This window comes from Sander lucioperca, chromosome 6 (genome assembly GCF_008315115.2).
Source record: "Sander lucioperca isolate FBNREF2018 chromosome 6, SLUC_FBN_1.2, whole genome shotgun sequence".
NCBI lineage: Eukaryota > Metazoa > Chordata > Actinopteri > Perciformes > Percidae > Sander > Sander lucioperca.
Genome location: NC_050178.1, coordinates 19,791,024 through 19,807,073, shown reverse-complemented (window position 1 = coordinate 19,807,073; position 16,050 = coordinate 19,791,024). Strand labels below are relative to the sequence as shown.

At 39.1% G+C, this 16,050-nt stretch overlaps 1 protein-coding gene across 12 annotated transcripts in view; it reads right to left on the bottom strand.

Annotated features, from left to right (window-relative positions):
- Positions 1–830: 830 nt before the first annotated feature.
- Positions 831–16,050, bottom strand: part of ptprt (protein tyrosine phosphatase receptor type T) — a 447,834-nt gene continuing 432,614 nt past the window's right edge. For all 12 annotated transcript variants that reach the window (XM_036001937.1, XM_031277206.2, XM_036001938.1 and 9 more), the window contains 4 exons: positions 15,316–15,441; positions 11,538–11,701; positions 5,565–5,700; positions 831–4,292 (listed from right to left, as the gene is read on the bottom strand). In XM_036001937.1, coding sequence (XP_035857830.1) covers positions 4,239–4,292; positions 5,565–5,700; positions 11,538–11,701; positions 15,316–15,441 — 480 coding nt within the window. In that variant the 3' untranslated portion in view covers positions 831–4,238. The remainder of the gene's footprint in view (positions 4,293–5,564; positions 5,701–11,537; positions 11,702–15,315; positions 15,442–16,050) is intronic.

Below are 16,050 nucleotides of genomic sequence, written 5' to 3'. Positions count from 1 at the left end.
TCGACATACTATATCATGACGTTATTGTGTCTTTTTCGACATACTCTACTATGACTTTTTTCGACATACTATACTATGACTTTTTATGACTTTTTTTCGACATACTATGCTATGATGTTTTTGTGACTTTATTCAACATACTATACTATGACTTTTTTCGACATACTATACGATGAGTTTGTCGACACTCTTCTATGACTTTTTATGACTTCATTTGACATACTGTACTGAGTTTTCATGACTTTTTTTCGACATACTATACTATGTTTTTGTGACTTTATTCAACATACTACACTATGAGTTTTTTTCGACACTTCTATGACTTTTTAGGACTTTATTTGACATAATATACTACGATGTTTTTGTGACTTTGTTCAACATACTATTCTATGACTTTTTTCGATATACTATACTATGTTTTTGTGACGTTATTCAACATACTATACTATTTTTTCGACACACTACTATGACTTTCTTTGACATACTATACTATGAGTTTTCATGACCTTTTTCGACGTACTAGTCTATGACGTTCTGACTTTTTTCGACATACTATACTATGACGCTATCACTTTTTTCAACATACTATAACCGTTTTAGTCATATTATACTATGGCTTTTTTCTATGACTTTTTTCGACATACTATTCTATGACTTTTTATGACTTTTTCGACATACTATACTATGACTTTTTATCACTTTTTTTCAACATACTATATTATGACTTTTCATGACATACTACATTATAACTTTTCATGAGATCACAGACAAATGCATAAAAAGTTAATTACATCAAAATAAGAGGCTTTAAAGAGAGATATGAGATCACATTCAACATTTTGGTCCCTTTATTTCATGTTAACCACATTTCAAACAACTAAACAACCAATGGCAATGGCATCACCAGATCTAAACAACACTTTGCTAGACAAATAATCATCAGAATAATAATTATACAAAAGAAATGTACAAATTCAGGACAGAAAAAAAATCCCCAAAGTAAACAAACAAAATATAATACAGATGAACGGCCATGAACCAAGCCAATAAAAATAAAGCCTTAGTGGAAACAATAATGCTAAATATTTCTGGCTTTCACATTGTCTTCAATACAACACTCTTACAGTCTTTGTCTTAATAGGTCCATTAATGAGCCTGACTGGACCCCAGCAACAAAATAAAACATAAGCGCAGACTGAACAGTTTGCCACAACATTTTGCCACAAGCCGGTTCTGGCCAAGAGACCTAAGAGCAAACTTTACTAACTAAACAAATGTTCACCAGAGACCTTAAGCTTTGTGAAATGTGGAGTTTCATTCCAAACTGGTATGAATTGATGGCTAACATAAATCACATTATGGGTTACCAATGGGTTTTTTGATATTGATTCACAAAATTGCTTTGGTCATTAGTTTCAATGATTCTTCTCAAACAGATCCATGTTTTTTTGAAAATGAAGCCTTAATCTGGTGTCGGCCATACTTTATACGTCAGACTATACGGTGACTATGCCTTAGTCCCCCGAAGTACCAACAAATATTATCACGGTTCTTTTGACTCCGCAGAGTTCAGAGGGTGCTAAAACAAAAACAGGGATTGTGTCTTTAAAACATAGCTTGTTGTTTTGCATCATTAGATGAAAAACAGAGGAAGAAAAATGTCAAAAGTCATGATCAGATGAGGAGAAACTGGGAAAATGAAGTCAGTGTCACATCCTGTATAATTCTCATTAACTCCCACTCTCCAACACATGTCAGCCATGTTGACCATCTTTCACCCTGGGGTCAATCATCAACTGAAATCATTATCTATTTTTAATAGAGATTTTTAAATTTGCACACCTCAATGGGTTAAGTGAGAAGCAAATGTGAGACTTTGTTTGTAGAGGAAAAACAAATACGACCTGTCTCTTTGTCTTTGTGTTGTCATTTTAATGATAGATGGTAGGCAAGAGCCTAGATCCCTAGGCTTCTTTTTCACTGAAATGTATCCAGAATGTATTACATGAAATATAGCATGGCTTATTAATCAAGGAAACCTAATGAGTCCATCTTTTTAATTACTGTCAGTGGGTAAAGTTTACACTGCAATCATTTATGTCAAATTCTGACTTGCAACTCATTTCTGAATTCATTTGAATGATCTTATTGTAGATATTAATGCCTGTCTGATACCATTATATATTGGAAAAAATGTTACGTTTTCCTTTCTTCCATGTTGATGCTGCTCAACTAAGCTGCATTAGTGAAATATTTTATTTATTTAAATATATATTTTATTTATTTAAAGATACCCACACATTAAGAGAAGGTGCAAAAACAATTGGTATGAGTGAAAATAAATGAAAAATACGCAATTTTCACAGCCCAGATAAAGTCCAAATCATCAAAAACCAACAAAATGCAGCTCTAACTTTATAAAACTACAAGCTACACTGTACTGAAAACATATTGATTGCTTTTGCCTACAGTTGAGGAGGGACAAAGGTAAACATGGATGGGCGAGTCATTATTTTAGTAAATAATCTGTCCCAGTTTGTTCATTGTCCTTTCAGGAGTTTGAAGTCACAGAAAGTATACAAAACCACATAAACCAACTGGACAAAAAAAAGGTAGAGTAAGTTACATTTTGTTTAGTCTGGAATGGCCGTATGGATATTTTTCATTTTCAGCAAGTATGTTTGTGAGTACGAGATGCAGGTTTGACCTGGTTGTGTGTACAAGTGTCCTGTACCCATCAATCGAAACAGGCATGTTTATTCGAAAAGTCTTCTTAAGGATAACACTTGATTGCAATCTGCTTCCTCATTAAGTCACTCTGGATGTGGGTGGCAGCTGTGTGCAATGTGCAACATGCAAAAATATATATCTTTATTTTTTGGACATGTGTCAATAGACAGTTTGTAGTAAGCAACATAAGACTTTGTTCCGAACTATAATACCAAGTCGATGTAAATGACACTGACAGTTTTTAAGAGCAACAGTGTTTTGAAATGATAACCTTTATTTGTAATGTGTCTGGTGCATGATGTTTGTCTGTTTCTTTGTTTGACTGTGGTTGTCTTATCTTATTTACAGTGAGGTTGGATGCACACTTTAAGATTTTAAGAGAACTGGCATGATGCCATCCAAAAACCTTTTTTTTTTGTCTTACAGCCCCAATGAAAAAACCTGAAGCAGAGATAACAACAACAACAACAACAACAACAACAACATTTGGTCTTAAGGGCAAGGCATGATTTTTCTTTTCTTTTGTCTGTTAAATGCTGTTACTCTTCAGCATGCACTAGCTAGTAAGATTTTTTTCCTAGTAAAGCCAAAATGTCAAAAGAAAGTCATAATCCTTTGATGGAAATGAACCATTTGTAACCCATTACAAGTATAATTAGCATTTAACATTGAGGCAATCAAGAAGCCCCAGCCACAAGGAAATGTATCAGCTTGTGATTTCAAAGGAAAATGCCAGAAATATCAGTAAGTGTTGGTTTTTCGCTTTGATCCAGCTAACTGAATCCTCGACAGCAACATCAACAACATATTAGCTAAAGTCAGCCAAACACGCTTGTTTACTTTCTAGAAATACTCTGGGAGAAAATATTGGAGTCCAAAATGCAGAGTCGAGGCATCACTTGGACTTCAGCTAAATGTGAAAAATCTTCCAGTGTGCATCCAGCCTCCACAGGGAGACAACATTCAAGGCGTAGAATATATCTAAAAAGGAAATACTGTACAATAGTCACATCACAGCCCAGCAGAGAGGACAGAGAGATAGAGAAGGAAAAAGTGGCGCTTTTTTTTAAACATCTGAATATTTTTTTTTTTCAACACGTCTTTTTTTTCTTTTTTTCTTTGTACAAGCATGTAAAGTTCACAGTCTCGCTGAAGCGAACACACACATGAAGATCACCGGTGTGTATGTTTGTCCCTTTTTTACTCTTCTGTACAGGTTGTGTGTGTGTGTGTGTGTGTGTGTGTGTGTGTGTGTGTGTGTTGTCCTAGGCACACACATTGATACACACACGTACACTCAAATATGCAAGCATGCCTTCTCTTATTGACATAGAAGCACATGCGCACACTCTCAAACACACACTCACGCACACAGGCACACATGCTCACAGGTTGGGTTTGGGTCAACACAAAGCAGTTTTGCACTTTGTGTATCCCAGCGTTATGTTGAGAATGCCAGGCAGCGTCAACGGGGAATCAGAAAAAGCAAATTTTCAGCCCACAGCCAATCAGAAGGAGCTGAGCGCCTCCAGAGCCACTTCATAGCAGAACTTATACTGTTCCTGTGGAGGGAACAGAATAAAAAGCAAAGGTAAGTCATCTTCAAAATTATTTCACTAACTACATTAATTAAACATTGCTAACCAAAGACTAACAAGTAAGTCACTATAATTTCAATTCTAAATATGTTTAAACAGCCTAAATTTAAATTTCCCTGAGCATCAGCTAGTGTCGGGAAAAAGCTATTCTGCTTCAATTCAATAATAAATGTACTTTAAAACAGATATTTTTTGTTTTTGTTTTTAATGCTCAAGTGGTATTTGAGACTGGACGTACTCCGGTGGTAACTCAGTTCATGTCAACGTTACATGACAATGGAGAGAACTATCTGGAACGGCTCTGAAACTGATGAGATGCGGCCCTGCCTCTTCAGAGCGTACACCGCGTTCATGCAATACTATGTTCCTATGTCTGATGAAAACTTAATCTATGTGAAAATGAAATCATCAGACCTTCTCAAGAGTTTCCCTTCATTATCACAACCACCAACACATTGCTGCTTGTAATCATCTCCTGATATAATGTGCGTGTACTTGTACAGCTATCTTTGTGAGAACCGATTTGAGTTTCAGGCCTTGAGAGTGAGGACAGTTTTGAAAATGAGGACATTTTGGCAGGGCCTCGCCGTCGGACAGACCTTCAAATGTTTGAGGTTCAGGTTAGAATTAGGTTTAGGTTAGGGTTGGGTTAAAACACAGCGTCGGAGATGGGTGCTACGAGGGGACTGAGGGAATGTGGAAACATGCCTAAAATACTCCTTTAAAGGTCCAGTGTGTAACGTGTTTAGTTGTTCATTATCAAAATCTGTTGTGTTGCCCGTTCACAAACTTGTCCTTATTCATGAATATTTACCACCACCATCAATTCCAAGTATTCTTATTGGCTTGAAATTTTACATTTATATTCAGATTCAGAAAACAGATTAGAGGAACCACTGGCAGTGGGAGTTATTACACTTTAAACAACGGTCCTCCACACCTGCCCTGGCGTAACAATATGAAAATCAATTCCAACGTTTAAATAATAATTCATTAACATTAAAATGCCATAAAAAAAGTGCTTATGGAATTGCTTTCCCTTATGGTTAAAAATACACATACCTACCCACGTACATTTGAGGTTCAGGTTAGACTTAGGTTTAGTTTAGGGCTTAAGGGTTAAGGCTTTCAGTTGTAATGGTTAAAGTGAGTGTCCTCAAGAGAAGTACAGGGATGTGTGTGTGTGTGTGTGTGTGTGTGTGTGTGTGTGTGTGTGTGTGTAGTGGGAGTCCTTACCATAGTCTCCACCATGTTAGTCTTGTTGTTTCTCAGCGTTTTGACGGTGTGGAAAACATCGACGATGTTCTGCTGCTGGATCATCTCGTTGATGCTGCAGATGGCGCAGAACGTTCCAGAACGCCCTCCGCCGGTACTGCAGGGGGGGAGGAGGAGGAGGAGGAGGGAGGGATTAGAAGGGGAAAGAGCAGGAAGGAGGCAGGGCACAATATATTCATCATCGAACAACAACACATTCATCCTGGAAACGTAGGTGTGTACACCGAAATCAACGTTCTGATTATGTCATCATCATAGAAACAGAGGGGGGAGAAGAAAAGAATACACGGAGAGCATGAGAGTTGAAGGGAAGGCAGAATAAGGGAATAATAAATAAATCAAAATAAAGGAAAGGGAGAATGTAAAAAAAATAAAGCACCTTTAGTTTTTGCAGACCAGCTGCTTTGAAGTCAGAGATGTTCACTACGGTCTTTTACTGTTTGCCTTTCATCCTCCTCGGAGCCCTGCTTTTTTCTTAAATGTGTTTATCACAGAATTTAACGTTTCCTTTCAGGCATTTCTTTTTTCCTCTGAGTTATTCTCCTGCCTCTGCTTTGTTGCAGCTGCTGTGTTTAGGTTAATTGTGTCAGCCTTTAAAAAAAAAGGCGCTTGAAACCTTTGAACCCTAACCTGCTGAAACTTCCAATGGGTTGTAATAAAACCTAATAAAACAGGTTATGAGAAGCAAGATTTGTGTGTGTGTGTGTGTGTGTGTGTGTGTGTTTTGACTGCATTTAAAGCATAGGCGCGTGTTTGTTTATATGTAGGGCAAATGGTTTTGGAAATTTCAAAAGAATTCTTGTCGAACGGTAGTCTGGCTATCACCAGACCAAGCTCAATCTTTTAAGATTGAACATTAGTCTGGGGAGTCTGCTCTGTATTTTCTACTGCACAAGAGGCGTGATCAACTGGCATAGTTCAACTGACTCTGTACGCAATTGGATAGTCCTTCAACCAATCAGACGAAGGATCCGGGTGACGTAGCAGTGACAGTGGCGTCAACGGTTGCTGCGCTTCGGTGGTCATGTTGGTCATGTTGAATGTAAACAAGAAGCTGCTTGGTCACTTCTCATCATCGTCATCGAGTTAAACCCACCAATAGCGCACCAGGTGGATAAGCCAGTTTGTGATTGGTTCCCGCAAATTTGTAACGGAAGCAGGATAGATAAAAGTACAGGTTTCCAGCCTGAGCTGCAGGGTGAAATTAAAAGCGCCGGCAGATCGGGCTGGGTTTACCCAGTCTAGCCGAACGGTAGGTTAGAGTGAGTTAGCTTATGTTTTATGTTTTAGTAAAATGTCAATATTCTGATTGGTTGATTGCATTTCAGTCTATTTTGAAATTGCAAATCAGTAGACAGGGTATATACAGGTTCCTGAAAGTCAGACAAATACTTTTTCAATGCTAACCAAAGTGAAACAATGATAAAAGTTGAGAAAAGGCTAAATGAGACCAAGAATGACAGGAAGTGACAGATGGGAACATGCAATACAAAGAACCCTGTCACTGCATGTTGCAAAAGAAAATGAGCTCAGCTAATAGATTGACGATGTTTGAATACATCTGTTCATCTTAAATTGGAGATTTGTAGACTTTATACAGAGGATAACCTGCTGTAATAGACAAGATACAAACATATATGCGTGTGTATATATACAGATATAGTGTGTCTGCTGGCTATGTGGACCAATCAGCAGTCAGTGCTCTGCCAATCAGCAGTCAGACCACCCACCATGAAAAGAGCTCCAGACTTTCCACGTCTCGCCTGGTTCCAGCCGAATTCCTTTAGTATTCAGACTGAATAAAACATTCAGGTACTGAGAGGTGGAGTGGCAGCCATCACAAAAATCCCCCACTGTCTACCCACTCTACATTAACAATGCCACATTTCTCTCCAATCAGCATAGCTTTGATTGGGTCAGATTACTGCTCACTTTTCCTGGTTTCTTATTCTTGCTGACAGCTTATAATGTAATGCTTTCAAAAGTGGTAAAGAAGGGTTAAAAAAAACAAAGGGAAACATTTATTATTATAAAACGTGCCAGTAGACTGATGCTTGAAAAGCTTTTATGTTCAGAACCCCTTAAAACCTTAAAAATTCATGAGGTACCCCGGGTCTTTGTTACACTGTGTTTGGATGTTAATATTTGAGTCTAAAATCTAAAATGCTGTGCACGTCTTTTCTGAATTCATGTTAGTTTTTAGATGCTTGCTTTAATGTCAAAAGAGTTTTGATGAGGGGCATACAAATAAGAGAACAAATACAGTTTACATCAGTGCTGTCAGATACATCTAGGAGCTAAAATACATTAATATTATTATGAACCTAATTACTGAAGTACAACCAGCAAACTCATAAGAATCCAGACAGGTCAAGACTCAAATGGTCCTCAGCGTCAAGGCAACTGAATAACTTTCACAGTTTCTATAGAAATGGATATATAATGAATTGGTAGCGTATTGACCTCAGCATCTGAGTGTCAACCAGTTAACGCTTTCAATCAAAACAAGTACCAGCTAATTGTAAAAGCAATGCCCACAAGCATGCAACTGAAGCCACAGAAAATTAAATTTGTAAGCCATTTCTTACATTTACTATCATCATCTTTGCACCGTTAATCTTCCTAAACTAATCCAGCGTCACAGGACGATCGACATATTTGAACTACAATAATTTCAAAACTAAAACCTGTGCTGCACTATAGAGCCAAACAACGTGGCAGTTGATCTTACTGGTTAAAGTTTAGTTTAGTTCATGAACATGCCTGAGATTTGCCGCAAGTTATTGGAATACTTGGAACTGCATTACTTCAGATATAAACTGCTCCATTAGGGGTGGGGGGAAAAAAATCAAAACAGCATAGTATCGCGGTTCTGTCCTTGGCAATACTGTATTGATACACGGAGGCCAAGTATCGATCTTTTATTACATAAATTGCACATTCAATTAAACTTTTTTAAAATTTTGCAGCGATAACATTGAAGTGAGATGAACACACGTAAAATGAAATGTATCTTTTTAGATAAAACAGATGTTACGTTTTCCTTTGGGGATTTGAAGTTGGAAAAAAGGTAATAAATATATTATATATTACATATATAATATGTTTAAAAACGTAATATTGGATTGTGGGGCCTCTGGTGATTCTCACCTCTATGTTACATGCTGTGAATATTTTAGTGATCTTTTGGGACAAGCCTGCACAATATTTGTGTTATTCTTTTCTATCTATAATACGTATCTGAACACTGAAATAGATAGAGCACTGACAGATTGCTGTGTTAAGTGTGCTGCTGAAACAGGTTCTTTCAGTGTGATTTGCTGAAAATAAGACATGTGCTCAGAATTAAAGACCCATCAGACTCCAACCTCCAGGACAAGTGAAGAGCAGGGGGGAAAAAAAAGAATCAATTTTCAGCAGCAACTGATTGAACCATCATGTTTCTCCTTATCTCTGGTATTACCGAGTCTGTGAAATCAATAACTGGGGCTGATTAGCCAGTGTAGCTGTCTTTAGCCAGAAGCAGACAAAGCTTGCATCCCCTTCACTCACATTTACTGGGTTTGAGTACAACAGTCAGGGTAGCAAGAAAGACGATTTCAACTACTAAATCATTTTGCCTTTATTAATTAGGCAGAATTACAATTTCACATAATTATTGTTTTATTGTAAAATATAGGATGCACATATAGTATAAGAACTTTTTTTTAAAATATCAGTCAGTTTGCTCTTTTAATTTGAAATGATGAATGATGATAACCAATTGCGTAAGCAGTTAAGCCCATGTAGTCAATAGCCATGGGTATTGATTTGAGCTGTGGGTCAAAGATGGGATATGCATCTCTGTCACTATGTGTATATACTAAGACATGGGGGGTTTAACCATTGATTATGTGCACACACATCAATAGTTGAGTTAAGATCCAGCAGTAATTTGATTTCCTACCACATGTAGCCTGCAGGCTATACAAAGCTCTAAAGATATCAACTGCATATTTTGATAACAATTTCGAATTATAAGATTGTTTTCCTGTTCTTTGAAATTGCATTGCATTCGAATCAAGTGGGTTTTTAACCATTACAGCTTGTATTTCAAACTCTCTCTTTCACAAGGAGGTAGAAAACACGCTGAAAACAAACTAAACCTCGCAGTATCTAGAAAACATAAATCGATGCCAATTCTGACTGGCCCAATGAGCTGTGACAGAGGTGGCTGATTGGATGAGCACTAGTGATGCGGGTGAGGCAAGGCTTGGAGTGTGTTATTGTTAGTGAATTTCCCTGTAATCTCTCGTCTATAGATTTTACAGCCTTCTGTTTCCCCTCCTTCATTATCAGCTTCATTTGTTCTGCTCAGACATAAACTGAGCAGTGTTTGTGTACCTGCTGTGTGCAAACACACACTCATTCAGTATATACACGTGTGCATGTGTGTATGTAATCACAATTATTTAGGTTTGCTTAAAATGAATATTTTTTTATTTGTATTACTAGTATTGGAAGTACAGTAATACGGTGCTGTTGTTTATGCCAATGCTGCAACTAACACTGCTGAACACAGTGCTGTGGAATAAGGTCTGGTCCTTCCACACATACGTTCGAGGATAGTAGGAAAAAAACGCTCTGGGTAGTTTGCATTTTTTTAAACCAATCAGAATCGTCTTGGGCAGCGCTAAGCTCCGGACGGTGGCTCTGCAAAATAGTCTCAGGAAGGAACATGTTTTGGTGGAACATTTGCACCCCGTAAAAGAAAACGCCACATTGAATACGCAATATTGAATGAAGTTAACAGTTCACACAATACAGTAATGTGAGCTATTTAAATTAGCTGGATACATGGTTAAACCTCATTTGCTCTTAGCAGTGTATCGCCGTGTGTATTTTTTCCGTAGCAATCCCACCAATCTGTCCCTAAACGTCCCAGTTAGAGAGGAAATGGCGTAAACATAGTCTTTGTAAATTTTTACAATCATTCCCTGAAAGAACCAAGCAGGCCTGCCTTGTTGCACTGTCCAAATTTTCTTCAAAACGTGCCATTTTCAGCGTGTAGCTTGCTAGCACGAAGTTTGTTGATGTTTCCCGAAACCAACGGAGTTTTGCAAGGCGGGGGACATCCGGTGGAAGATCCGGCGGTGACGGATGTTGCGTTGATTATTCGGTAAATGAATTGTCGTCGATTGAGACTACTGCTGCTGTAACTTGTACTTCTTATAATTTACTACCAGGGGTGGGAGACTCGAGTCACAAATTTTAAGACTTAAGACTTGCTTGACTTACATCGATAAACGACTCAACTTGACTTTGACTTGGTATTCAAGACTTAGACGTGAGACAAGATGACTCGAAAGGACTTGTAATACAAAGTAATATTTGCTTTTTTCAAGATATTGAGAAGTGACATTTTGTTTTTGAATTGGGTGATTTTTCATGCAATACGCTAACCTGGCAACCTTCCAGAGCGCGTCAGACTAGCAGAAGCCAACGCAGGAGGCAGCCGTCATAGAGGGGATTATCCCAAAAACAATAAAATCTGGATTCAAGGATTATGTAGTCGATGACCGTAGTAAGAAGAGAACAGCGGTGAGCGAGGTCTGCAGCTCAAATGTCTCAGACACGACCACCACAACATCTAACTATATACGTCACTACAAAACCGACAAAGAAAGGTACGTGAATGTGTCTTTTTAGCTAAATTACCGGCTGGTTAAACATTAGAAAGCAAATATTTTTTAACATTTATTTGTATAATTTTGAACCTACTTGACTTGTGGCTTGCTTGACTTATAGCAGGGACTCGACTTGCTTGATTCTCACCACAGTGACTTGAGACTTGCTTGCGAGTCACATGTGTGACTTACTGTACTCTCACCTATGCTTACTACATATATTGTGTGTGGGTGTGTGTGTGTCTGTGTGTGTGCACATTAAACTTACAGGCAATGTACCACAGTCCTCCCATCTCCTCCGTCATACTGCTCCTGCCACTTGGCCAACCTCCTGACCAATTGGAGGATAGAGCGTTTAGAGAGAGGCGTGTCCCTGTAGGCCGGCCAGCCGATGAACTGGAAGTGCTGCACCAGGCGGTAACCGTCCTGTGGCTGAAGAGAGACGTGTGTAAATACGGATTTTCTTTTTATCACCACAATTAATAACATGAAGTAATTCCATGGGAAATGTGAAAGTGGGTAAACGTCTGAAACACCTTGCAAGTGCTGCAGCATGTTCAACACCTTAAAACATCTCACACAATCATGAATCCCATTGCCTGCCCTGAGAAAAGAATGTGTTTGTAGGTCTCAGTTTAGGATCAGAGGACAGTTTTCTGGTTTGTAGTGTGTCATAGTGGAGGACATCTAGAAACCTCATTGGGCCTAAATGGAAAGGCTAGCATGTCAGAATTATTTTCTTTCTCTGTCCTATTTTATTATTTTACTATTTATTCTAATTCTACCATTTTCACATTCTCTGTTCTGTGTTCTTGGTTAATGTGTGTGTTTTTGTGTTTGCACTTTAGAGTATAGAGCTGGGCCATATGGAGAAAATCAAATATTTAATTTTTTGAAAGACATTTTTTTTAGGGCTTTTTCCTTTATTTAGAACAGCTGAAAAAAGATGGGAAATGGGAAGAGAGTGGTGATGACACGCAGCGAAGGGTCTTAGGTCGGATTCAAACCACGGCCGCTGGCAAGGTCTGAGCGCACATGGGGGGCACGCTCCACCAGGTGAGGTAGAGGCCGCCCCATATCACGATCATTTTGACCAAATACATCAATGTTGATATTGCGGCGATATTGTCGGGTTGACTATTGGTGTTTTCACAAAATATACTGTAATTGTATTATATAATCATCAGTAATGTGGATATAATTGGGTAAAGGGCAATAATAAAACAGTCTGGTAGTTTCAGAAAAGCACATCACTATACTGTAATGCAGCCTTTAAAACCAGGAAAAGACAACAGTTGTGTCACGCAACAATATTACAATATCCAAAATGTAAGACGATATCTAGCCTCATATATCGATCAAATATAAACATATTGCCCAGCCCTAATAGAGTAGCACATTTAATTTAGTTAGTATGTGCTTTCAATGACAAAAAAGTCAATTCTGATTCTGATTCTATTTTGACAACGTCTAATGTGTGCTCTATGATTGTTTAGATGCTATGATTGTTGTGATCCAGAAGTTTGTCTCTGTCCCCTCCTGCCCAAACCTTGTTGAACCAATCCATGACGGGAAAGGATTCAACATTTCGTCTGCCATGTCTCTTGGCCAAGTCAGTGCAGCAACTCAAGGCACCGTGGTCACCTCATGTTATAGCGACCATTTTGAAAGACACAAGTGTAGTCTGAAGGTTTGCTTTTTGGTTTCACTGAAGCTGGTGAACAAGTTAAATAGTGGACGGAAGGAAAGATCCTCTTTGTTCCTGTGCTTTGGTCCTTGTTATGTGCACATTCAGCAGGATCCTAGACAAATACGATATCAAACGCAGTGTAGTCGCAGACAGAAGCTGCCAGTCTTCTCGCTGCTGGTCTCATTTGGTAATGATGTACTAAACTGATGCATTAAGCACTTTTCATGTGTCAGAACGCTGTTGTGCTCCAATTAGTTCTTGTTTGTGAATGAAATGCCTTTGGAAATGAACTGGGAATGGACTCAACAAAGACGACATCTTATAATGTTTAATTCAATTTCATGGCAGACAAAATGTTTTCACTCTTCTGGCCCCGAGGCGGTTGGCATCCACCAACCCCAAAATACTAAAAACCTGCCATCACTGTCATACTGATTTACTGCTCGGCTTGTGACACACACACACACACACACACACACACACACACACACACACACACACACACACACACACACACACACACACACACACACACACACACACACACACACAAAACCAGATACATCTATATCTGTTTCCTTCACTTCCTCCCCTTTCTTTCCAGCATACCTGCTTTATCATCTCTCCTTCTCTTCCCTTCCTTCTCTCCCTTTAATCTATTTCCTGCCTTTTTATCTTTCTCTCCACTTCCTCCATCTCGCCATCCAATCCAATCAACTCCTATTTCAAACTTTTGCTTTGCCTCACTCGTTTTTCCTTCACCCCATTTCTTTCTCTGACGCAATCAATTTTCTTTCCCTCTCATGACTCTTTTTGCTATCCTCCTCTTTGTATATTTCCCTTTCTCTCTCTCAAACCTTTTCACCGCCCCGCTCTTACACCCCCCCCCCCCCCCTTCATTTGATGGCTTAGTGGTCGGTGGTACAGACTCAGCTAGGTCAGAGCTGCTCGCACAGTGTGAGATGTACTGTTGTGGCGATGATATGAGCCATTTCACGCTAGACTGGTGATGTGTTTGAGAGGGAGAGAGAAGAGAGAGAGAGAGAGAGAGAGAAAGAGAGAGAGAGCGAGAGAGAGAGAGAAGGAATAGAATCTAGAGAGTAGGCTAGTGGGGAGTTCACTAAGCGCTATAGGAGCATGCCGACGACAGGGCACCGCGAGTTGTACCGTCATGGATGGGTGAGAAAATGAGATGAGAAGGGAGTAACAAGAGGAGGCAAGAGGGGCGGAAAGAAGAAGGGAAAGGAGAGACGAGATGGGAAACTGAGGAAGTGAAGGAGAAGGAGAGGTGAGAAGAGAACAGAGGTGGGAGAAAACTAGAGGAGGAACCAGGAGACAAGGGGAGAGGATAGGTTTCAAAATGATGTTGTTTTGTTATTGCGCCACCTCCTACCACACTGCCATTTGTGTTCTCACTAAACCAGTTAGCCTGGCAGCTACAGTGTGTTAGCGGTGTAGCCGGTTTGCTACGCTATCATTTTGCCAGCTGCTCGGGGGGGAAGTAAAGGTCACATGAAATGAAAAATGCACTTTGTGTGTTGTTATGTCGTGTTCCTCTGTGTAGCGTTCCACTATCTATTGTTATATGTCAAATATAGGTCAAGGAATGCATCATTTTGAGTATTTTTATCTTTAGCACAAGCAGATTAAATCTAAAAGTTAAGGAGGACACAAGAAAGGGCCAGGAGTAACTGCAGGCTGAGACTGAAGTCGGTTGACTCTTCCAAAATGCCCATCAATGGGGGGTGGGGTAGGGGGGTGGGAAACAGCAACAGTAGGAATGGCTTGCCACAGACACCAAACTAGGTCCAAAGAGAACCATGTGTGCTTTCGGTGTCATTTTTTTAAAGGCCCCATATTGTAAAAAGTGAGATTTCCATGTCTTTTTTTTTATTATAAAGCTGTCGAGGTGTTATACAAATACTGTGAAAGTATCAAAACGCTCAATCCACAGCGAGATGCACACAGCCTGTAAGTGCCTCTACAGTGCCGTTACAGTCATTCCACCACTGCAATAACGGTGCAGAGACTCTGAGAGCGCACATACTAAAGACACGGAAACACTGACCAATCAGAAATGACTGGGCTTTTTCGGGAGGGGGTCTTAAAGAGACAGGCGCTAAAACAGAGCATTTCAGACAGACAGAGGGTGAATACAGGTATATTCAGACAGACAGAATGAGGAAAATAAAGTGTTTTTTAAATATTAAAGCATGTAAACATTTTCTAGTAGAAACCCATAATACAAGCGTGAATCTGAAAATGAGCAGAATATGGGACCTTTTGAACATTGAACCTGCTGCTGTTAACAAAATTCCAAACTGGTCTGGTATGTAACTGTAAAGTCTATGAGTACCCTGGCCATGTTGCAGATCCTGAAGATTCGGTTGATGATGTCTTCATCGATATCTGCCGATATGAATTCGACTTGAATGGGACCGTAGCAACACGAGCTCTTCTCTGGCCAGTACTGCATACACAACTGTAGAAAACAAGACAAAATAGGGAAGAGGAAGATGGAGTGTAGAAGAGAGAGAAGAGAGAAAATGTACCATGTTTAATAAGTGCATTTTAAAGGATTTCCTTTCAAAAAGCATAACAGCGCAAGTAATAATTGGAAAGATGTTTTCACAAAACCTTGTATGAATTCACTTCATTGGTTATGAAGATTATCACTGTGTCTGTGGCTGGATGTGAGTTCCATTTTAAAAACAAAATACTTCCACACTAAAGCCTGAAAAGAAAAGTCATCTACATACTCAGCAGGATCAAATTGAGATGAAGCCGACTGGCTGGAAAATAACACATAAAAACGGGACGATAATTTCATCTAATTTTCCATCTACACACCTGCCAGACAAACAACAAAAGTACTTCACAAAAGAGAAATAATGCCATGTATTCTTTTTTTTTTAACCAAGTTTCATTCACTTTTGTGAGCTGAGGATGAGGTAACCACATCTGTGTTAGTCTGTGTTGACTTCATGATTACATGTGTTGCATTTTTTCACTTCCTATGTAACTCCCACAAAGACAGTTTACAATGGTCTTATAGCTGTTTAATGTAATCCAGAGGAACAAAGGGATTCCG